Source organism: Phodopus roborovskii, unplaced genomic scaffold, assembly GCF_943737965.1.
Source record: "Phodopus roborovskii unplaced genomic scaffold, PHOROB, whole genome shotgun sequence".
Classification (NCBI taxonomy): Eukaryota; Metazoa; Chordata; class Mammalia; order Rodentia; family Cricetidae; genus Phodopus; species Phodopus roborovskii.
The window spans coordinates 431,875-454,130 of record NW_026126470.1 but is presented as its reverse complement, the minus strand read 5'-3'; the positions used below and the strand labels follow the sequence as shown (position 1 = coordinate 454,130).

Sequence of the window (22,256 nt, the reverse complement as noted above, 5' to 3'; positions counted from 1 at the left end):
ACATATAAATAGAGTAGCCAAGCTGAAGAGCGGCTAAGCGGACTCGAGTTCTAACAACTAATTAGTAAGTAAGGTGGCGGGCGCCAATGACGAGCGAGGGCCGACGTCATTTTCACCAGGACTCAACAGACAGCCAAACAGCCCATCCGGGTACCGACTTTAAGCAGGAAAACTGGGGGCGGGCAGGGAGAAACGTCAGAGGCAGCGCCGGGAGGACGGGGCGGGACTTCCGGCGATACCGGATTTCCGGCGCAGGTTGAGGCGCGCAGGTGACTTCCCCAGTTAGCGAGTCCCGGCGTTCGGCCACACTCCTGGTCCCCCGGGCTCCCCGTCAGCTGCAGTCCTGGGGCTGCGTAGACTCGGTGCTCTCCCCGGTGCAGCTTGTGGAGCGTGTGTGCTAAGCTGTGATTTATAAATCGTAAGTAGTTCACTGCCTGAAGCAAAGCCGCGTTCTCCAAAACCATCTCCATTATTTTCTTTAAAATGTAACTTATACGGGGCTGGAGAGGCGGCTCGGCGTTCGAGACGTTTAGTGCTCTTGCAGAGGGTTGAGTATGGTGTTGAGCACCCACTTTGGAACGTTCACAACTGTGTCTGGATACGTAATTACCCCTACACACACACACACACACACACACACACACACACACACCCCTTTAAGCTAAAATAAAAAAATTAAATGGGTTTCCATAATGAGTATAGGAGGGCGTAGACCTATAATCTCAGGCAGATCTGTCTGGAGTTTGAGGCCAGCCTGTGCTAAAGAGTGGAGAATCTGCAAGAATTCATTTTTTTTTTTTTTTTTTTTTTTAGGTTTTAATTTCTGTAGTATTATAGCATTTTCTACACTACAAAGGCAGAATCATTACAGGAAGCCAAAGGTTGGAATTTTTTCAGGAATTATGTTTTCCCCCTTGCATTTTGCATTAGTTAACAACTTTAAGTATCTTCGTTGTTTTGAGGAACATCTAGGTACTCAGGATAAAATTGTGGAGATATATATATATGTGTGTGTGTGTGTGTGTGTGTGTGTATTTCAGTTTTGGACATTTTATCTTATAGTATTTGCTGTGAATTCTGAGCTGAAACATTTGTTTTAATCAGCTGCACTAATTTTTGCTTTGGAAGCACAGAGGCATTGTGGCAGCTCTTCAGTATCTTTTATTAGGTCTCATCTCATGTAACTTTCCTATTCATTTTGTCTTCCTTTTTGGTTTCATGGAAGATCTTGAGATGGGATGTGTATCTGAAGGAGACTACAGCATCTTGTAATTATAATTGTCATGTAGCTTTCTTACCTACTTACAGATCTGTTTCTATAGCAAATCTAAAAAGGATATTTGTGTCAATCTTTTGTTTAAAAATATGTTCAAATTAATATATAAAATAAGAACATGGAGCAGGGTGTAGCAATACATAGCTATAGTGCCAGTCATTTCAGAAGCTGGGACAGACCACTCAGGTTGATGTGTTTAATTCAGCCTGATCAACATAAAAGATCCTTGTCTCACAAAAATTAAAACTTGACCAGTAAATGATCACAAGCTTTGGACCATAGGAGTTAAATTAGTGGGGCGGGGCTGGGAGGAGAAGGGGGAGTAGAAACTGCAGTTGGGATGTAGTATATGAGAGAATTAAGTTAGTGATATGCAACATCTAAGTTGTTCAGAGGTTTCCCTTTGTGCTTCAGAAACCAGTTACCTTCAGCAGCAATGAAGCCAACCAGGCTCCTTTCTCCATGGGGGTCTTGTGTGCAATGGTTGCAAACACTATCCTCCTTTGTGGCATATGCACCTTATTGGATGTGCAGGTTTCCCCAAAGGGACCTTGGGGACAGCTGTGGATAATCATGTGTCATCTCAATGCTGTTTCCACCTTAGGCTCTAGACAAGTATTTTGGGGTTCTCTGGGACACCCCAGGCACAGTGGCCAGAGTTTACATTGGTCAGGCCATCGTGTCCATCCACACCAAGCTGCAAAATAAGGAATGTGTGAGTTTCTATGTTGAGTTTATTTGACAGCTGGAAGATCACATCTTAGAGAAGTAGTGCTTCAAGTTTAATGCAGATGAATTTAAAGCCATCGTCGCTGACAAGTGGCTTGTAACTGATGGCTGTGAGGTCAAAGTAGCCACAGCTCCAATCCCCTGGGGAAGTGGCAGACCCAACTTTCCTGTTGTCTTCCACTGTCCTGAATCCTGCACCCCACAAGTCACATTTACTAGTAAATCTCATTTAGTCTGCCTGAGAGAGAAAGAAACCAGATTCACAAGAACTTTTAAAATCTTTATCTAACTTAATTTAATTTCTCTTTTATAGGAACTCCTCACATTTCTTCAAAATGAATGTCACTGTCCGATTCTTAAGACCTTTTGCCAGGTTAATGGTGTCATTTACTCCTCATGGGAAGAGAAGGAATTTATATTCGACAGTTCTGCAGAGATATATGTCTTCCAAAGCACCTTCTTTGTCCTGTCATAATAAGGAAAGTATATCCCCTCCTAAACAGCTAGAATTGGATGGGTGGAAAACTACAATGAAATCCAGCATTCAAGAAGATGGTGTTTCAGTGGTCTCAGACAAAGATGAAGATGCTTTAGCTGCCACCAGAGAAATGATTGAGATGCGGAGATTGCTTGGAAGTGAAGTACCAGAACATATCACTGAAGAAGAACTCAAAACCCTTATGGAATGTCCTTCTAAATCAGCCCAAAGAAAATACTTAAAGTATTTGTATGGTAAGGAAAAATTGAAAAAAGCTAAGCAAATAAAGAAGGAAAAGAAAGCAGAGGCCAGGGAAGAAGCAAAAAAGGCCAAGTTGCTAGAAATCACCACAAGTAAAGAACAGCAGGAGTTTATGTTTCTTCGACTCTGGGACCGGCAGATCAATATCGCAATGGGTTGGAAGGGTGTCCAGGCTATGCAGTTTGGACAGCCTTTAGTTTTTGACATGGATTACGAAAATTATATGAAACCATTTGAACTACGGAATGCTGTTTCTCAACTTTTAGAAAGTGAAGGATGGAACAGAAGAGATGTTGATCCTTTCCACATTTATTTCTGCAATCTTAAAATAAATAGTGCTTATCAGAAAGAGTTAGTTAAACGTTACAGTGGAAAGTGGGACAAATTGCTCTTAACAGCAACAGAAAAGTCTCCCATAGATTTATTTCCAAAGGACAGTATTATATATTTAACTGCAGATTCTCCCAATATTATGACTACCTTCAAGCATGATAAAATTTATATAATTGGATCATTTGTTGATAAAAATACACAGGTGGGCACATCGCTAGCCAAGGCAAAACGGCTAAATCTAGCAACAGAACGCCTTCCACTAGATAAATATTTACAATGGGACCTCGGTAGCAAGAATCTCACCTTAGATCAAATGATCCGTATTTTGCTCTCCATGAAAAACACAGGTAGCTGGGAAGAAGCTTTGAAGTTTGTCCCCAGGAGAAAGCATACTGGCTATCTAGAGATTTCTCAGCATTCTAAGGAGGTTTTTAGTAAACTGAAGAAGACTAAGACAAGATCATTTCCAAAAGGCTCCTTAAATGTACAAACATGGAAAAGGTGACCTAAATGAGAAAATGTTATAATGTAAAAAGCAAAGATATTGGAAATAGTTAATATAATGTATGTCTTAAAAGTAGTCTTTCCAGACAAACTAGTTTTGTCTTTTTCTAACTGGAAAACTTTGAAAGTATGTTTTATTTGTTGTAGAAACAATCAGAAATTATGGATTAATCTGGAATTGAACACAATAAAAGTTATTGTTATAGCTTTGTAGCTGATTTTTTTACTCTTTGACTCTTTGGGGCGTCTGCCACCCAGCTCCCAGTCTTTTCTTTCTTCTCTTTTGAGAATGGTTTCTCTATGTAACCCTGGAACTGGAATCTGTAGACCAGGCTGGCCTCAAACTCACAGAGATCCACTTGCCTCTACCTCCTGAGTGCTGGTGTTAAAGGGGTGCACCACCATTGCCTAGCCTGTCTTATTCTTAGGAATGCTTGTTCCTAGCCAGCTTTCCTTAAATTATCTCAGCTGGATTTTTGTTTTTCGCCTCTGGGCTCTTATCTTTATCCTATATAACTTTACTTCTTACTCTATGGCTTGCTGTGTTGTGTGTCTGGGTGGCTAGCACCTGGAGTCCTCCTCCCCTTCTTTTCTCATTCGTCCATCCCTCTACTCTTCCTCTTCTCTGGAACCTAGATTTCTCCTATTCTCTCTGTCTGCCAGGCCTGCCTACCCTTTCTCCTGCTTTGCTGCTGGCCATTCTGCATTTTATTAGAGCAGTCAGGCGTTTTAGACAAAGTCGCACAGCTTCACAGAGTTAAACAAATGTAACACATCTTCAATTAATATTCTATAACAGCTTTATTTAATGGATTCTTTGAGTATCAGATTTCATTGGTCTTTTTAGTTTTTGTTTTTTTTTTTTTGTGTGTGTGTGTATGTGTGGGTTTTTGTTTGGTAGGGGGCAACTCAGGTAACCTATGACAGCCTCAAACAATATGCTGAGAATGATCTTCAACTCCTGATTCTCAGCATCCACCTGGCAAATGATGCAAACATAGGCAGGCATGTACCACCATACCTAGCTCCATTGTATATATTAATTATCCATGTCAGAAACTATTTTTTGAAGAGAAGATCGACTAGAGCTTTCTAAATTTTATATAGTAGTTATGAAATTAAGGCCTATGTTTGATACTTTACATATTGCTTAACACAATCCTGGTTTTCTAGAAACTTGTTTTTTTCTGGCATGTTAGGTGATTTCCTTATATTATGAAAAGTGAGTTTGGAGATAAAGCCAATTTCTTAAGGAAAAAAATGTGTCTGGGTTAGAAGATGGTTCAGAGGGCTCTTGCAGAGAACTTAAGTTCAGTATCCAGCACCATATTAGGTGGCCTACAGTCACTTGTAACTCTAGTTCCAGTGGATCTGATACCCTCTGGCCTCTAAGGGCCTACAATTCACACTGCCAGAAAAACTAGGAAACAAGGAGGACCCTAAAAGAGACATACATCGTCCCCTGGAGAAGGGGAAAGGGACAAGATCTCTGAGCAAATTGGGAGCATGGAGGGAGGGGAGAGGGAGTTAGGAGAAAGAGAAGGGGAGAAGAGGAGAGGAGAGGGCATGAGGGAGTAGGAAGATTGAGTCGGGTAAAGAATAGAACAAGAAAAGAGGTAGGTACCATAATAGAGAGAGCCATTATAGATTTAAGGAGAAATCTGGCATTAGGGAATTGCCCAGAGATCTACAAGGATGAACCCAACTAACAATCTTAGCAATAGTGGAGAGGCTACCTTAAATGCCCTTCCCCAATAATGAAATTGATCATTACCTTACATTCTATCCTAGAGCCTTCATCCTGTAGCTGATGGAAACAGAAGCAGACACCCACAGCTAAACACTGAGCCAAACTCTTGGAGTCCAGTTGCAGACAGAGAGCAATAATGAGCAAAGGGGTCAAGACCAGGCCAGAAAAACCCATAGAAACTGCTGACCTGAACAAGGGGGAAGCTCATGGAACCCAGTCTGATAGCTGGGGAACCAGCATAGGACTGACCCAGAGTCCCTGAATGTGACATTAGTTGGGAGGACTCAGCAGTCTATGGGGCCTCTGATAGTGGGTCAGTATTTATCTCTCGTATATGAATGGACTTTGGGAGCTCATTCCACATAGAAGGATACTCCCTCAGCCTAGTCACATGGGGGAGAGCCTGGACCATGTTCCAAATGATGTGACAGACTTTGATGACACCCCCATGGAAGGCCTCCCCCTCCCTGGGCAGCAGAAAGGGGATGGGATGAGGGTTGGTGGGGGAAATAGGGGAGGATGGGAGGGTGAGGGAACTGGGATTGACATGTAAACAACCATGTTTGAAATTTAAATAAAAAAAATACGGCTGCTTGTTTTAATTTCTTGTATGTGTTGATGCATGCATGCATGCATGTTCAGATGGGCTGTCTTGGTTCACTTTTTGAGATATATCTTGCTTAGACCAGCTGCCTTTAAGATCAGCTTACCTCTGTCTCCTTGGTGTAGGATTAAAGGTGCTACTACCATGCTTGCTGCCACTTTTTTGGATAAAGGGTTTCATTGTAATTGGAGTTGGCTGATTTGGCTGGACTGGCTGGCCATCAAACTCCAGGGATCCTCCAGACTCAACCTCCCCAGCACTAGAATTAGAAGCTTCCCTGCTTTTTATGTGAATACCAGGAATCCAAACTCTGGTCTTGAGACAACAAGATGATTCAATGTAGCAAGCACTTTACCAACATCCATTTTACTCTGCTTCGTTTTTTCAGTTTTGGAGGCAGGATCTGCTTTAGCTCAGACTGTCTTGGAACTGGCTGTGTAGGGTGATATCTTTATCCTACAGTCATCTGTTGAAGAGGTACTAGTATTGTTTATTTGGATACTGGGCCTCATGCACCCCAAGCTAATATATCTCCAAGTGCTGGAATTATATGCCTGTGCCACTACTTGGTTTATGCAGTGTAGGAGATGAAAGTCAGTGTGGTTTTTTGCATGTTAGGCAGACACTCTGTCGATTTAAGTACACCCATAGCCCACTGTTATTTTACAGAGAAGTAAAAGAAGGTCTGTGGTCAGCACCTCTCAATGTTGCTTAGAGGACAGATCAAGACTTTAAAAACATATATTCCTTTAAAAACATATATATTGCCAGCTAGTGATTGGTCAAATTTTGGCAGAGGGCTACTAAGTGTAGAGAAAAAGAACAGGTGAGACCGTAGCTATACTTAATGCACAGACGTAGCTATACTTAATGCACGGACTTCATTCAACACTAAAGGAATGTACTAAAGATTTCTAGGAGAAGCAGGAGTTAACAGAAGTCTTCAACTTGATAGAGAAGTGGCTTGCAAAGGTTATTATTAAGTAAAGGACGAATATTAGAGCTAGCAAAGGGGCAGGGAAGGCTACAAGACATTTCTTGTTCTTTGTGCCTGTACACATTAAGAGACAAGACGCTGGCACTAGCTTTTATGTTAAAATTCTTACAGTAGGATACATTAACCTTGAAAAAAATATATCAAGAAGTAAATAACTTCTACTTCAAACCAATTCTGAACATTGGGGCTGGGCTGGGGCATATTTTAAACCTAGTTAGAGAGGGATATAGGATAGATACAAGGCTGATCCTCAGACTCCAGTAACCCAAACTTCCCCTTTCCTAGGGAGGTCAGCTCCTGCGTTTGAAATTGTATCGTTTTGAAAAATGTACTTTTACTTACGTGTGTGTGTGTGTGTGTGTGTGTGTGTGTGTGTGTGTGTGTGTGTGTGTGAGTGAGTGAGGGTACTTGCAGAGTTCAAGAGGTTGTTGGATATCCAGGAGCTGGAGTTACAAGCAGTTGAGAACCCCCCAACTTGGTTGGGTACTGGGAAATGAACTGCAGTCTTCTGGAAGAGCAGCAGGCGCTCTCAACCGCAACAATGTTTGCTTGCTTCCTCCACTTTAGTTTTCACGAGTGCAAAAACCGAGGAAAACTTTCCACAACAACTTCCATAAGACTTTACTACGTGATCTTCCATAAGTTGGCTTTCCAGTGTCAAGTACACAAATTAAAAGGATCATTTCACACTGGACTATCCTGGAGATTAGATGGTAGTACATGACAGGTGTCCCCACTGGACGGTGTTCGGTAACTGCTGGATTTTCTCCGTAAGGACACAGCCCTATCCCGTAACGATCCAATAACTAAAAGAAAAGACCAGCTACAACCACCCTTGAGCATGCATGCACCTAGGAGCCCACCAAGCACTCCGAGGTCAGGCAGCCCACTTTCATCCGGTCTCACACCCACCCACTTCCTGCCGCGGCCGGCCAGCCCATGGCGTCACATCCGCTCCGATCGGCCGTTCCAGGGCCGCTCTAGGCTGCGGCCTCGCTGGCCCGCCCGAAGCTTTATGGTTGCTGGGCGGGGCCGTGACGTCCTTGCCCGGGCTGCAGGGGGAGGCCGCGGCGGGGAAGATGGCGGACGGGAAGGCGGGAGAGGAGAAGCCGGAGAAGCCGCAGCGAGCCGGAGCCGCCGGAGGTGAACACAACCCCAGCGTCGCGGGCTGCGGGGGCTACTCCGGCCTTTCTTGGGGCTTCCCCGGGTGTGCGGGGGGAGATTACGGCATCTCGAGCGCGGACGGACCCGGCGCTCGCTCGCCCGGTTAGGGGCTGGGCCCCGATGAGCGCCGGGCACGCCCGGTGTGGCCCGCGGGGATCCAGGCCCACGAAGCCTCCCTCCTGAGCCGAGAGGCCGCCGGTTACCACCCGGCCCCGAGGAGGGAGGCGGGTGACCGAGCCGAGCTTGGGGTGGGAGCCAGGCAGCCCAGAGCTCAGGGCCCGCTGCGCACTCGGCCCCCGTGCGAGCGGCGAGGCGAGCCGCCTCCGCGGGCGCTGGCCCCAAGCCGGCTTGCCGAGGGCGCCGGCCTCTCGGTTCCACGTAGTTAGTTACGTTTGGTGCTCCCCTCTTCACGGAGGAGGTGGAAGACCCCAGCCCACTCTTTGCTGGGTTTTCAGATACAGTACTTATAAACCCTGCAGTGGGATAAGTGGAGGCGATGCGGCGTGGGGGGGGGCGATCAAGCAGCAAAAGCTTGAAATTAGTTTGAGTCGCTGCCTTGACAGTGTCCGTCTTAGGCTGCTATCAGCGGAGCCTGTGCCTGATATTTAGTTGGCATCGTAGGCAGCTGTGATCTTCCTGTAATTTGTCACGAAATTGAACTCAGATTACAGCTATCCTCTCGTTCCTCCTACCCCCGTAATTTTTGGTCGTGTGCATAAAGGGAAAGAAACACGTAGTCTCAACCCCTTCGCCCTTTTGTCGTACCAGTAAGTAACACGTGTGAGCAGATCATAATGTCTTGTTTAGAATGTTATAATATTTCACTATTCTAGCTCCCTTCGGTCTTACCCCCGAAAGACTTAAACGTAGCGCATAAAGGCAAATGGCAGGGCCTACCAAGTTTGTTAGTTGTCGTGGCAATAAAACTGAGAAGATAAATGTGATGTTACTTTCGACTGAGAATTTGCTTCTTTAAAAATTTGTACTAGTTGAGCCAAAGCCCCTCTTCCCCTCTTTGTTTGAGATTGGGTCTCATGTAGCTCAGGCTTCCCTTCCTGAAACTACAGGCCCATGGCCACTTTGACAAGTCCCTTTCTCATTAAAAAACAAAACAAACAAACAAAAAAACTAGTAAAATAGCTACTGAAAGCATTTTAGTTAACTTTAGACTCCTCCACTGTTGTTAAAAGTAATTTAAAGGAAAACTATAGCATAAGTTATCTAATGAACTTTAACTGAGGTATCTTTTATCTTAACTTAAACTGTACTAAGGTAAACAGTGTTTAGGGGATTGTATAGATTTATTTTGCTAAAAATTATCAAAAATTATCTTTGTTGTTAACATAATAGTCCTTTTCTACATAATTCATGTAACATCATATACATCATTAGCTTCAGACATAATGAAATTATAAAGAGGAATTGTAACTGAAGCAGTTCACCCCATAGACACGACTGAATTGATGAATTTGCCCCAAGCATTCTCCTCTTTGGGAAAACTTTACTATGTAGACGTTGGAAGAATTTTTTTTTTCCCGGGTTGCACAGCCCACAGTGTTGGAGATACAAAGTATTTTTCCTATTCATTCTTGTTACTTTGTTGTTGATGCTGGAGATGAAAAGCAGGGCTTCATTTATGCTAAGGATGAAATCTTTTTTCACTTCAGTCTACTTTGGAAGCTCCCTTTTTTTTTTTTTTTTTTTTTTTTTTTAAGACCGGTTTTTGCTTAACTTTATGCAATTCTTTAACTGAAGTGGAAATGTAGAGACCAGGAACTTAATACCTAATCATAGCTATCTCAAACTATCAAGGTTTATGCCAAGAGCTACTGCAGCGATGTGCACATTTCCTGTGTTAAACGAAGCTCACTGAGGACCAGCTATTGGTCCTTTTCCAGATAAGGAAGTTTCCAGTGTGCACATGGCTCATGAATGATACCTTTGTAGAATTACATTTCTTTACCAGGTTTTTTTTTTCCCCCAAAGTAAAGTATGTTCTCTAAAGCCCAACCCCCATCTCAGCTATTCAATGAAAAAAGAATTCTATTATTGTGTATGGTTTGCTTAGAATGACTATAAAGGAGACAGCCGTCTTCATTAAAATATCTTTCCATTTAAAATCTAGCAATTTGTATAATTATGATTTACAAATTGGCAAGTGCTTTCTTATTCAAAAATGATTGCTCATTTATTCATTATAATTTATACCACTAAAGATATTCACAGTAAATCAGTAGTCATTCAACATTTTTTTCCCCACAGTTTTAAAATACAAAATGTCCTTAATAAGCTAAGTGATGAATCCTAGACTTTGGTATACAAGGAAGTTCAAAGTAGGAGTTTGAAGTACTCCTGATCTGCATAGTGGATTTCAGATACCAGCCAGGACTGCATAGTGATACTCACAAAACAAAAACAAACTGTCTCAGTAAATTGAAAGTGGAGATCCTTGATTAAAAGTTCAAATGCTAGGGCTGGAGAGATGGTCCAGAGGTCCTGAGTTCAATTCCCAGCAACCACACGGTGGCTCACAACCATCTGTAATGGGACCTGGTACCCTTTTCTGGTCTGCAGCCATACATGCAGGCAAACATTGTGTACATAATAAACCTTAAAAAAAGAAAAACCTTAAAAAAGAAGTCCATATGCTAAAATAGTACATGCAAAACTTATGAATTAGTATTAATAATCAGTGATAGATTTCAAAGCTCACATTTACCTGAAATAATTTTCTAATGACCCATATTTAGATTTATAAATATTCTAATAACACTCATTAGTAATATATTTGTCTGCTGTTTTCCCATTTTATTTAGGTCATTGTTTTATTTGTTTCTTTCCTATATGCTTTATATATTTTGCTACATAATTTCTAAAAGAATTATGTAAAGAGAAAATAACTCATGAGCCACATTGAACCTGCTTATGCTAAGAAATAAGAGCTCTGTGTGGGTGTGTGCACATGAATACAGACAGGTGCTTGGAAAGGCCATAAGAGTTGGATTGCCCAGAACAGGGATTGTGAGCTGCCCACTGTGGGTGCTGGGACTCTAACTAGGTTCTCTGGAAGATGAGTAAGCTCTTAACTGCCGAACCATCTGCTGATAGAATGAATATATATATATATACACACACACAAACACACACCCCTTCAAATAGGAGCACAGAATACAATTGGGTTGCTGCCAGTTACTGCTTAAATATACTTGATTATGGTTGCAAGTAAAATGCACAGAACAGAGTCTCTTTTTAGTCCAAGTTGCCTAAAATGCCCTCCGTAGTCCAGGGTGGCCCTCAGACTTACCCTGCTCCTGACTCAAGTCGTTTGAGTGCTGGGATTACAAGCAGAGACCCACTACTAGTTTAAGAAAAAATTTGTTTTAAATTGGGTTTTCAGTTTCTGAGGAGTAGTCTTGCATTTTTTACAATTGAGGGACTTTTATGTATAAACAAATAATTGGTCCCCCTCACACACACCCCCCCCCCCAGGAAACTATTCAGTGCTACTTTTGCTTCTTGGAAATCCCCAAACTAAACTCTGGTCCAAAGAATTTTTTTTTATTTGTACAAAATCAGATGTTCTATTAAAAGTGCTTGTTGTTGAACTAGCTTAGTGGTAAAAGCTCATGATCCTAGCTACCTTGGAGCTGAAGCAGGAGGAGTGCAACATAGGAATGGGCAACATAGCCGGGCCCTGTCTGAAAGTGAGAAAACTAGTTGGGCATGTAGGTCAGTGGTACAGCACTTGCAGAGTACATACTAGGCCTGGTGTTCAATCCTTGATGCCACAAAGTACTCATTAATCTAAAGATGCATCGTTCCCAAACTGTATGATCTAGCTTTGTAGTTTTGACTCTTTGATTTCTTTACTCCTCTGTTACTATGTTTGACACCCCCCACCCTGAACTCCCATTGAAGCTTTGCCCCATTTTCTTAGTGAACTTGCCAGGGTAGTCACTAAGAGTATCATCTGTTTCTTTACAAGTAAGTTTGACTCATTGTCACAGAATGTATCCTGTAGGGTAGAACTGGAAAGAAAAATAGAAAGATCAGGCCGACTTTTATTTCTTTCCCATGTGTTCTTAAATAGTCTTTGGTAATAACTAAGATGCTCAAGATGTGAAGTCATGTAATGCACATACAGGAAAAGTCGTTGAAAGACATCTTGCTTTCTACATCTACATACTTTCTTGAAATTAAGATCAGCTATGCTTTCATTCATGGGAAATAGTATATAAGCCAAAGTCTGGCTTTGAATAGCTTTTACAGGTAGCTTAACACGGTTGCTCGCCCAGCTTTTGGAGTAGGGTAAAGGCTCAAGATGATCTTGAAGTTAATTTTCAACCCCAAGGGTTATGTATCTTGAATAACACATCACTTAAGAACCTGACTAGCTGGAGCTCAGTGTAGAGTGCCTTGTATATGCATAGCCCTGGGTTCAGTATGGTAAATGAGGGGGGAAAGCTGTAGATTGCAGTCTCGGTGAAGTTTAACAGTGGTCATGTGCATGATTAGATTTGTGTGATTAGGACTGCATTACTGAAAATACTGTAACTTATTAGCCTGAATTTTATCTTGCCACTTGATTGATCATTTACAAGTTAGTTTGTATAAAAGAATTTGTTGATTTTAATTTCTGAACATCAGAATTCCACAAGGGGAACCAAGATTAATGTATAACTAATAGGGTAATGTTTAGCTGAAGGGTATTTCCTTTTTGTGAACTCTGTTTATAATTTTAAATTGCTCTGTATTTTATGCTAGTTAATTCATGGGAGCCTCTTGTACTGCCACACAATCTCAGTTCCTGCTTTATACTCTAACAGTGGAAGAGACTGTTGGGTCAGTAGGTGACAACTGCAGAGGTATCTTCCTTGTAAAGATGCTTTTTGAGGTTGCTGCTCCCATCACTCTGCTCAGTAAAAATAGCTCATCTTGGTAAGTTGTTTCGACTTCACCAGGACCTGAAGAAGAAGCAGAAAAACCTGTGAAAACTAAGACTGTTTCTTCCAGTAATGGAGGGGAAAGTTCCAGTCGCAGCGCTGAAAAGCGATCAGCTGACGGAGAAGCTGCGGACCTCCCAACAAAGCCTACAAAGATCTCCAAGTTTGGATTTGCCATAGGTAGTCAGACGACAAAGAAAGCATCAGCCATATCCATCAAACTTGGATCAAGTGTGAGTTATTTTATGTGTGGTGTAGTAATAGCCTTTAAAGATTTGTTTCATCAATCTGCTCTAAGTGTGTGCGTGTATATATAGTTAAGCAAAAGTTCAGAACTTTTAGCTGCTTTAGCTGACCCTGAACTTACATGTAAGTAGTTAAAAAGTAATGAACACTTCAGGAAAGGCTTGTGAATTCCCTCTTAAAGCAGTTGAAGAAAAAGGCATATTGTAGAGAATTATTTTTAAAGTAATCATTTAGAATTTTTCTTAGTTGAACAAAATCTCTGGAAAATATATTTTAGGAATTTTAAAAAAACCTTTCACCATAGTATATTAAAAGTAATAAGTTGTATTGCACTGTCGCTAGAGTATATGCCTAGCATTTGAGAGGCCTTGGAGTCGATGCCTAGTATTATAAACCTCCAAATTGTAGTACTAACTCTAAATCAGCTATTCTAACTTTAAGGAATAATGTAGTAAGTTACTCGTTGGAAGCATTTCCTGGTTATCTATCTCTGTTGTTTTGCTTTTTAATTTTTAAATGTCAGGTGCATATGGCTTTATTTGCCATTGATGTTCATTTTAGAGAGTTTTTAAATGAAAATTTTAAAATTTTTAATCATTTTCTTATTAAAGTGTGTTTGAGCCATCTTTCTAAAAGACTAGCCATTTCTCAGAACCCCCAAATCCCACCATGGATTCCTTTTTTTGCTTTTTTTCTCTTTAAAAAGAAAATTTCAGTCTGAATAAAAAGATTATGATATTTAATTTCATTAACATTTTCTCTCTGTTTCCTATGGTTTTTTTATGTGTAATAAAAAAAAAATCACATAGACCTAACTGCATAAATACTTTATTTTTAAAAAAAATAATAGTTTTATTCTTTAACCATTTAAGCATATAGTGTATGTTTCTATAGTGCATCTTGATCATAGATTCAACTTATTTAAAAATTAAACATGTACTCATATAATTCTAATCTGCTTGGGCATTTTCTGAGTTCAGTTCCTTTCCTTTCTAAATAATTGATGTAGTTTAATAATTTTTTAACATTTAATAATTATTAAGTGGTAGAGTTATGTTTAGAAAAGCCTATAAAGTTTAAGTTTGGACAAAACAGAGAAAGGCCTTGAGACCTGAACATAAGGGCCTGAATATCATAATAAGGAATCACAAGGCTTAAACCCTTTTACATCTTAGGAACACCATTAGTTTGAAAAAGAATGCAAAGGGTTGTGAATGGATAGTATCCTCTTGTCTTCAGTGTTGGGGATTGAACTCAAGGACTCATAGGATGTCAGGTCTCTGTCACTGAGTGATTATATATATATATATATATATATATATATATATATATATATATGTCCCTAACCCTGGCTTACACTGTTTTTCTTTTTGTTTGTTTTGGGTTTTTGGTTTTTGTAGACAGGGGACAGGGTTTCTCTGTGGCTTTGGAGGTTGTCCTGGGACTAGCTCTCTTAAACCAGGCTGTCTCGGACTCACGGATGCGCCTGCCTCTGCCTCCCGAGTTCTGGAACTATAGGTGTGCGCCACCAACGCCCAGCTGCATATTCTACTTCTAATAGTTGTGCAGTTGAGTGGTACTGAGGGTCTGAGATTGGAAGGTAGTGTGGCATCAAGGACAAAGGGGGAAAACTAAGAGTGCAAATAAGGGGCCAATCGAAGGCCTTACAAGATGAAGGAAGGGTTCTCCCACCTCAGTGGGACTAGATAGAAGCATTGTAGACGAACATGATTGCAGGCCAAAGGTAGAAAGTAACTGGTAGAGAAACACAGTATGATTCCCCTTGTCTTCTGAAGGAACTGTGTAGTCATGTTAAGGTTACTGTGGGGCAGACAGCATTACTAGTCATTTCTTCTGTGTGTATCCCTTAGCTTAACTAATAGTAAAGCTATTGGATACGTGAAAATAATAAAGTAAAACTTACCTGCTCATAACCCTAGTGTTCAAAGATAATGGGTTTGCTCAAAATACTGAGTTTCTTAAGTTTATATACTTATGAAAAAAATGAGCCCTCTAAGAGTAATTATTTTGATTAAACAAGCTAATATAAGTTTTATTTGTGATAATTCTTAAATGTTTCTTCTTCAGAAGCCTAAGGAAACGGTTCCAACCCTTGCTCCAAAAACCCTTTCAGTAGCAGCAGCTTTCAATGAAGACGAAGATGTAAGTTAATAAGTGTGTGTGTGTGTGTGTGTGTGTGTGTGTGTGTGTGTGTGTGTGTATGAGAGAGAGGGGGGGGGACAGAGAGAGGGTCAGAGAGAGAGAGAGAAAGTGTGTGAGAGTGAATGATATGTGCATGTGTGCCATGGTATACATGTGGAAGGTAGGGAACAATTCTTGAGGCCCGGTTCTTTCTTTCTGTTGTAGGACCCAGGGAATGTAATCAGGGTTGTCAGGCTTGTATGGCAAGGGTTTTACCTACCATCCTGCTAGCCCTTATTTTTACTTTAACTAGCCCCTTTAAGAAGGGGACTGGAGAGATGACTCGGAGGTTAAGAGCATGCCTGTTCTTTCAGAGGACCAGGGTTCAGTTCCTGAGAGCTGGCTCACTAACCTGTAACTCCCAACACCAAGGGATCCATTCCTTTGCTTGCACAGGCACCTGCACTCATGCATCTATCCATACAACATACATACTTACACTCACACGTATAATTTAATAATAACAAACTTTTGTTTTGTTTTTTGAGACAGGGCTTCTCTATTGCTTTGGAGCTTGTCCTGGAACTTGCTCTGTAGATCAGGCTGGCCTTAAACTCACAGAGATCCGCCTGCCTCTGCCTCCTGAGTGCTGAGATTAAAGGTGTGATCCACCAGTGCCCAGTTTAAATAACAAACTTTTTTAAAAAGAAAAAAAAGATAGTAATGAAAGATTGAACTAATGGTAATTATTCATATCAGTAAAATGTTAGTAAAATTTCTTTGTGATGCCTTAGAAAACTGGATATTTCTTTTTTTGTGTGGTGTGAAGTACTGGCCTTGTGCATGCCACGTAGCTGCTCTAGCACTGAAGTACACACCCAAACCTACAAATTTGATGGGTCTGTGGCACAGCCATATCTGATGGGAGCAGCAGAAGTCAAAGCCGGCACAGCTACTTGACAGATGCAGCAAAGCTGAGCCGCATCACATGATGGCCGTCTTGCTACCTTTGGTTTCCATCTCCACCTGTTGCATACTTTGTTTTAATATTTGTACAACTTAGGGATACTGGATTGATGGAAAATTTCCTATGAATCATTTGTGCCTTCTCCCATGAGTAGTACTGCTTCCATGATTCCCCAGGAAAGTCCTGAGCATACTACCCCTCCCACTTTTAGGAGAGATAACCTTATCTACTTGAAGGTCTTCCTTATGCCTTGGAGGTTGTGACGCACATAAAGAAGCCAGAGGTCTCTCTATGAGCCTCTGAAATACTCCTGAAACATCTGTCCCTGCACTTAACACAGGAACAAGATACTCAAAGTGAACTCAAAAAGCTAAACAAGATTCGGTAGGCTAGAGGAGTTGGTCACAGTTCAGATTGCAAGCCTCTTCCCACTGTACACTCAGGTGATTACATGGCATGTACAATAACAAGGTTAGATTAGCTGAAGTTACCCCTGTCCTCCTGCACAGAGACTTACACCAAAATGGGCGAAGAGTGATGTAGAAAGATAATGAAACTATCCTAAAAGGTATAAAATATGAACACTGTATTATTCCAGGGTTTGAATAATTACTGTAGTAGCTTTGGGGAGGGTATTTATTTCATGGGCACTCTGACCATTGTTAGCAATACACTGCTTGGGACATGGCAGGGTGCCTGGGATGGTTTAAAGATTGTTTTGGTCTAAAGTCTTTGTATCTGCAAGAGCTACCAACCTGTGAACAGGCTGTCATATGCCTCTAGATTCTTAAAAACTGGGTTAATGGGGTTGATGAGTAAAAATGGTTATGAAAAATAACTATAGAGGTCAAAACTTGAGGAAAAATGATTGGAAATGACATAGTTTATTAATGATGACTAAAAGATGAGCAAGAGAAAGTTAAACGCATGTCAGAAAACAAAAATGATATGAGCTTTGTTTTGGAACAACATGAATGTATCCCTACTTACTGAAGTCTGTATAGATAAAGAAGCATTCTGGCTTCTAGTCAGTCAGGCTGCAAGAGTCTCCTGTTATCATGGCCTGACTCACTTCTTCCCTTGCCTACTCTTACCCTCTGCTGGGACCTGTCCACTGCTGGGGATGGCTCTCGGGAGTTCTTTTGTTGATTTAAGTGTATATTTTATAAATATTGCTAATTTTTTAGGCAAGAAGCTTAAGCATCAAGTCAGATGCTAATGAATAATACATATTAGGAATACACTCATTTGAATGTGTAGAGGTCAGAAAACTTGTGGAGTTAATTCTTTGAACGAGTAGGTCCTGGGGGGGGGTTGAATATAGGTTGTCTGGCTTGGTGGCAAACAGCTTTACCCACTGAGCTCTCCAGCCTTCTCTCTTGAGCTGGGTACTGCTGCCTGCCTTCAGTGATGTCACTTGTGCTGGCAGGTTACAAAGAGCAGCTGTGTCGTGCTGCATGGTGCATTTGTAGCAGGGATAGTAGTGCAGGTGTATTCTGGAGTGAGGTTTAGGTGTCTGTCTACTCCTCTGTCTGTCCCAGTTCTCCAGTCTACTTATAGTGTTGACACCCTACTATGCTAAAGGATTTTAGTGGGATTTTCCAGCGTTGTTTTTTTTTCCCCCCTTTGTTAAAGACATGGTCACACATATTTCAGGCTGACTGGCCTGGAACTTGATATATAGCTGAGGATGGCTTTGAATTTCAGCTCTTCTTGCCGCCACCTTTCATGTCTTGGAATTACAGAAACGTACCACCATACACGTACATACCATACACATCTTATGTGGTGTGGAGGTTCAAAGCTGGCTACAGCCCTGTGTATACTACACAAGCTGAGATTGAAGGCACTAGGGCCCGCACTTGACTGTTTTGGTTTTGAGGTAGGAACTCTTATAGCTAAGGCTAGCCCCTGCATTCACTAGGTAGCTGAGGATAGCCTTGAACTCCTGATCTTACCACTCTACCATACTCAGCTGATGTGCACAAGTCCAGAAGAGAAAGATAATGTGGAAAATATAGAAATGGGAACTGGTGGGATCTGTATCGCAACAGCTTTATGTGTAATGTAACAGTGTGACTGTCTCCTTAGATGCTTATTCTCCATTTGGACTCACTGTCTTCCTTAATTTTAAAGAAATTTGGGAGTTTGTTTCATTTCTTAAGAGAGTCCACTTTGTATCCATAGCTGGCCTGTAGACCAGGTTGGCCTGAATTCTGTTCTAGCAGGGAACCTACTGCCTCTGTCCTCTCAGGACACCCACAGCCCCATCTCCCACCCAAGAGAGTCAATTTTAAAATTTTCTCTTGGGAATATACACTTGACATTTTCTTGAACCATTTACTCATAGACACCTAGGTAGATTCTGTGTCATTGCCAATGTGAAAAGTACAGCAGAAAGCATGGAGTTCATGTGTCTCTTTGACATACTTTTCTTCTATCTGTAGGCTTTTGAGCAACCTTTGGTATTGTATTTTGGTTGTATAAATAATCTACATCCTTGCTATGAGAGTTACCTTTCTCATTATCCTTCTTAAATTTTATGTGAAAATAGCTTTAATAGATTTAAATTGTGTGTGTGTGTGTGTGTGTGTGTGTGTGTGTGTGTGTGTGTGTGTGTGTGTACTATGTATGTAATCATGTAGGGATGTGGGTGCCCTGAGAGGCCAGAGGCAGCAGGTCCCCCTGCAGCCACAGTACAGCTGTTGGAAGCTGCCACACATAGGTGCTGGAACAGAATTCAGGTCCTCTGGAAGAGAAGAGCCTGCTCTTAACCTTTGCACTATCTCGCCAGCCTCCTCTACTTAAGTATTTTTGAGCCATAACAAAGAATAAAATCGGAGCTCAGTATTGAGTGTCTTCACTTAGTGTCTCTCTCTTTCTCTCTCTCTCTCTCTCTCTCTCTCTCTGTCTGTGTGTGTGTGTGTGTTGAGACAAGGCTCTTTTGTTGATTTAGTAATTTTAATGTACTCATATCACTTTACTTGTTCTGCAGAGTGAACCAGAAGAAATGCCTCCAGAAGCTAAGATGAGGATGAAGAATATTGGAAGGTACCGTAGTTCATAATTATTACAGAGTTATGGGGAAAATCAAGGGAAAGAAAAAATTGCACACTTTTTACATGAGTCCATACTATTGCATTTGAGCTCTAAGTGTCTGACTCAAATAGCAGCAGGTGCAGTGCTTGACAGCCTGTCATCTTAGCAGAGTAAAATAAGAAATATATCTGCTATTGTTAGCGGGTCCAAACAAAGTACACATAGTTTTTTACTGTTATATATTTTTATTTTAGCTTGATATATAGACTAGGTTGGGTTGGATTTCAGCTCACAGAGACCCACCTGCCTCTGCCTCCAGATTAACGGTGGATTAACGGTGTGTGCCATGACACCCAGTATACACATGGTTTCAAGTGTGAGACTGAAACAGCAGTTCACATAAAACATGACACCCTGCACATTTCTGTGTCTCACACAACTTTGGAGTTTTGTTTCATTTTTACAAATGGTGGTGATAAGCCATCAGATTAACTTTTTAACCTTATTTGTGGGTTTTATGACACTTACTTTGCTACAGATTTGTTTGTTGTTTGCTGCAGTACTAGGAATTGAACCCAGAGTCTGGTAATCTGGATAAGTCTCTACAACTGAGTTTCTGCCTACCTCCAGTTTTCAGGCAGCAGTTTTAAGAGCTGCAGTGGTGTCAGCTGTTAACTGTGTATTATCAGTACTTTAAATGTGTGTTGAAAACTACACATTTGGTATGGAATGTAGCTCAGTGGTAGAACTCTTGGCTGAGATACACTAGTCCCCAGGCTTTTCTCAATACCACAAAAGGGAAAAAATATCAGGGTGGGCCTAGAGGCGCATCCCTCTAATCCTTCACTCAGAAGGCAGAGACAAGTGTATCTCTGAATTCCAGGATAGTCTGAGCTAACAGACACTGTCTTGAATAGTCAAGAGAAAACAAAACATCAGGCTCTCTACTCCTGTCCTCACTGCAGACTTAATGAATGTGAAGTCTTAACTCTTTATAAAAAGGACATTTAAAAAATCTGTAGGGGCTGCTGATAGTCTGTATTTATTTGAATATATTGCATTTCTTTTAACAGGGACACACCAACATCAGCTGGACCAAACTCCTTTAATAAAGGAAAGCATGGCTTTTCCGATAATCAGAAGCTGTGGGAGCGAAATATAAAGTCTCATCTTGGAAATGTACATGACCAAGACAATTAAATGAAGTGTTTTGAGATTGGGTATGGGTGGGTGCAGTTAGAAGGAACAGTCTCCTTTTGTAAAGAATGGTGCGAGACTAGCTTTGGAGCCGTTTTTTTCTTTTTCTGTTTTCCTTTCTTTTTCTTTTCCTTTTTTTTTTTTTCTTTTTTTTTTAAAGATTGAGTGGTACACTAATAAATGAGAGTTTGAAATTAGAGGTAATTTATGTTTTATATACAGATTTCAAGACATTTGCTAATTTTGTAGTTTCATGTGATTAGTTTCCAAAGGTTACAGATAATAAAGAAATCAGAAGTGGTACCTTTCTAAGAATTGCATATTTTTTTAGACACAACTATTAGCACATTAAGAGGGAAGCCAAAAGTTACTGTCTACTTAAAACTGTGAGCAGTTCCTCCCGACTCCACTCCCTTATTGCCTCAACTGTCTGGTTCGCACGCAGCCTTGTAGAGGGAGTATTGGATTGAGAAGACAGTGTTACTGGACTATGGACTGAAAGTAAATTTAGACAAAATTAAAATAGACCTTTTCCTATGGGCATTTCATTTTGTTTTAGGTTATCATATACTAGTATTGCATCGCTATCAGTGGGTATAGACGCTTTGCTCTTGTTTAAAACAATTTTCTTTTTTCAAAAGTTCTTGTGTGAAGTATTATTAAAAACAGCCCACTTCACTTTCATGGAAGTTGTCTCCATTCAGGAGTCTTCAAAGAACACTATTTGCTACCAAAGTAAATCAGTATTTTGAATGTGCTTCTCTTGGTTTTTTTCTAGTTCCTATAAGCATTTCCACCAGAACTTGAGGCAAATCATAAGGAAGCTGTTTCTTTTAAAGTTAAAACCCCCCACCAAAAATATAAATGTACATACTGCTTTAAGTATTTGGCTGCTTTTTATTTTTAAAGGTTTAAATACCAAAAAGGAAAAAAAAAATCTTAACATTGTATGAAAGCAGATAAGGCAGTGCACTTTCTGTGACTTTTGAAGCATTTAAGTTACTAATGTATTAGATCCGATTTGAACTCACAGATTTATTTGTACAACTCCATGCTTTTAATTGTATACATGCTGACCAGTGATTTCAAAAGCACACTTTAATGCTGAAATATGACAGAAAATGCTTCTTCAAACACATTTTCATTATGAAGTCTCACCACATATACTCTTAGATTTGTGTATTGCGGGGTGTTTGTTTTGTATTTTTGTATTGTATATGGGCTTTTTTAATGTGACAGTTAATGCATCTTTAATAGTCACAGACAAAAGAAATGAGATATTTCCTTGAAAATTGCAATGTTAAATTTGGAGGCAGCTTTGGTGAGTTTCATTGGTGGTAATTATTCACTAGGCATTTTTAACATAAAAACTTCCAAGAAGCAGCCTATGGATATCCCTAACATTTTGTTCACTACATTTAGGTTTACTAATAAGCCCCAAGTAAAACAATGGAAATGTACATAGCACTGTTAGTTCTTACATGACTTAAGTATATCAAGATACATAAATTTAACTTTTATGTAGGCCAACTGTTCATTTGTCCATTTTACTGTTTGTTGAAATAACATCTCTCCTACATATTCTTTACTTGACTCAAATGACATATTAACCTGAGGTCAAGATGA

General features: G+C 40.6%; 2 protein-coding genes and 1 non-coding gene across 6 annotated transcripts; all 3 read left to right on the top strand.

Moving 5' to 3' along the window:
- The first annotated feature begins 330 nt into the window (after positions 1–330).
- On the top strand, positions 331–3,786 carry Trmt10c (tRNA methyltransferase 10C, mitochondrial RNase P subunit). Its single transcript, XM_051191689.1, has 2 exons — positions 331–418; positions 2,319–3,786. Exon 2 carries the CDS (start codon positions 2,341–2,343, stop codon positions 3,580–3,582), a length of 1,242 nt encoding a protein of 413 aa, XP_051047646.1. The 5' UTR covers positions 331–418; positions 2,319–2,340; the 3' UTR covers positions 3,583–3,786.
- Positions 1,705–1,839, top strand: LOC127227584 (small nucleolar RNA SNORA70). Its single transcript, XR_007835000.1, has one exon. It is a non-coding gene; the product is annotated as a small nucleolar RNA SNORA70 (small nucleolar RNA).
- Positions 3,787–7,872: 4,086 nt separating the features above from the next.
- On the top strand, positions 7,873–20,933 carry Pcnp (PEST proteolytic signal containing nuclear protein). Of its 4 annotated transcripts, none has more exons than XM_051191686.1 (5): positions 7,873–8,075; positions 13,110–13,272; positions 15,377–15,448; positions 19,390–19,445; positions 20,507–20,933. In XM_051191686.1, exons 1-5 carry the CDS (start codon positions 7,948–7,950, stop codon positions 20,631–20,633), a joined length of 546 nt encoding a protein of 181 aa, XP_051047643.1. In that variant the 5' UTR covers positions 7,873–7,947; the 3' UTR covers positions 20,634–20,933. The 4 variants fall into 4 exon arrangements, with proteins under 4 accessions (XP_051047643.1, XP_051047642.1, XP_051047645.1 ...); XM_051191685.1 differs by having other exon boundaries at positions 7,909–8,075; positions 15,374–15,448; XM_051191688.1 differs by having other exon boundaries at positions 7,922–8,075; positions 13,058–13,272.
- Positions 20,934–22,256: the final 1,323 nt, after the last annotated feature.

Bases quoted from the DNA above. Each gene is read 5' to 3' on its own strand.
- Trmt10c (XM_051191689.1), top strand. From the start codon at position 2,341: ATGAATGTCACTGTCCGATTCTTAAGACCTTTTGCCAGGTTAATGGTG.
- Pcnp (XM_051191685.1), top strand. From the start codon at position 7,948: ATGGTTGCTGGGCGGGGCCGTGACGTCCTTGCCCGGGCTGCAGGGGGA. The intron at 13,273-15,373 runs GTGAGTTATTTT...TTTCTTCTTCAG, and splicing joins CCATCAAACTTGGATCAAGT to AAGCCTAAGGAAACGGTTCC. The intron at 15,449-19,389 runs GTAAGTTAATAA...CTTGTTCTGCAG, and splicing joins CTTTCAATGAAGACGAAGAT to AGTGAACCAGAAGAAATGCC.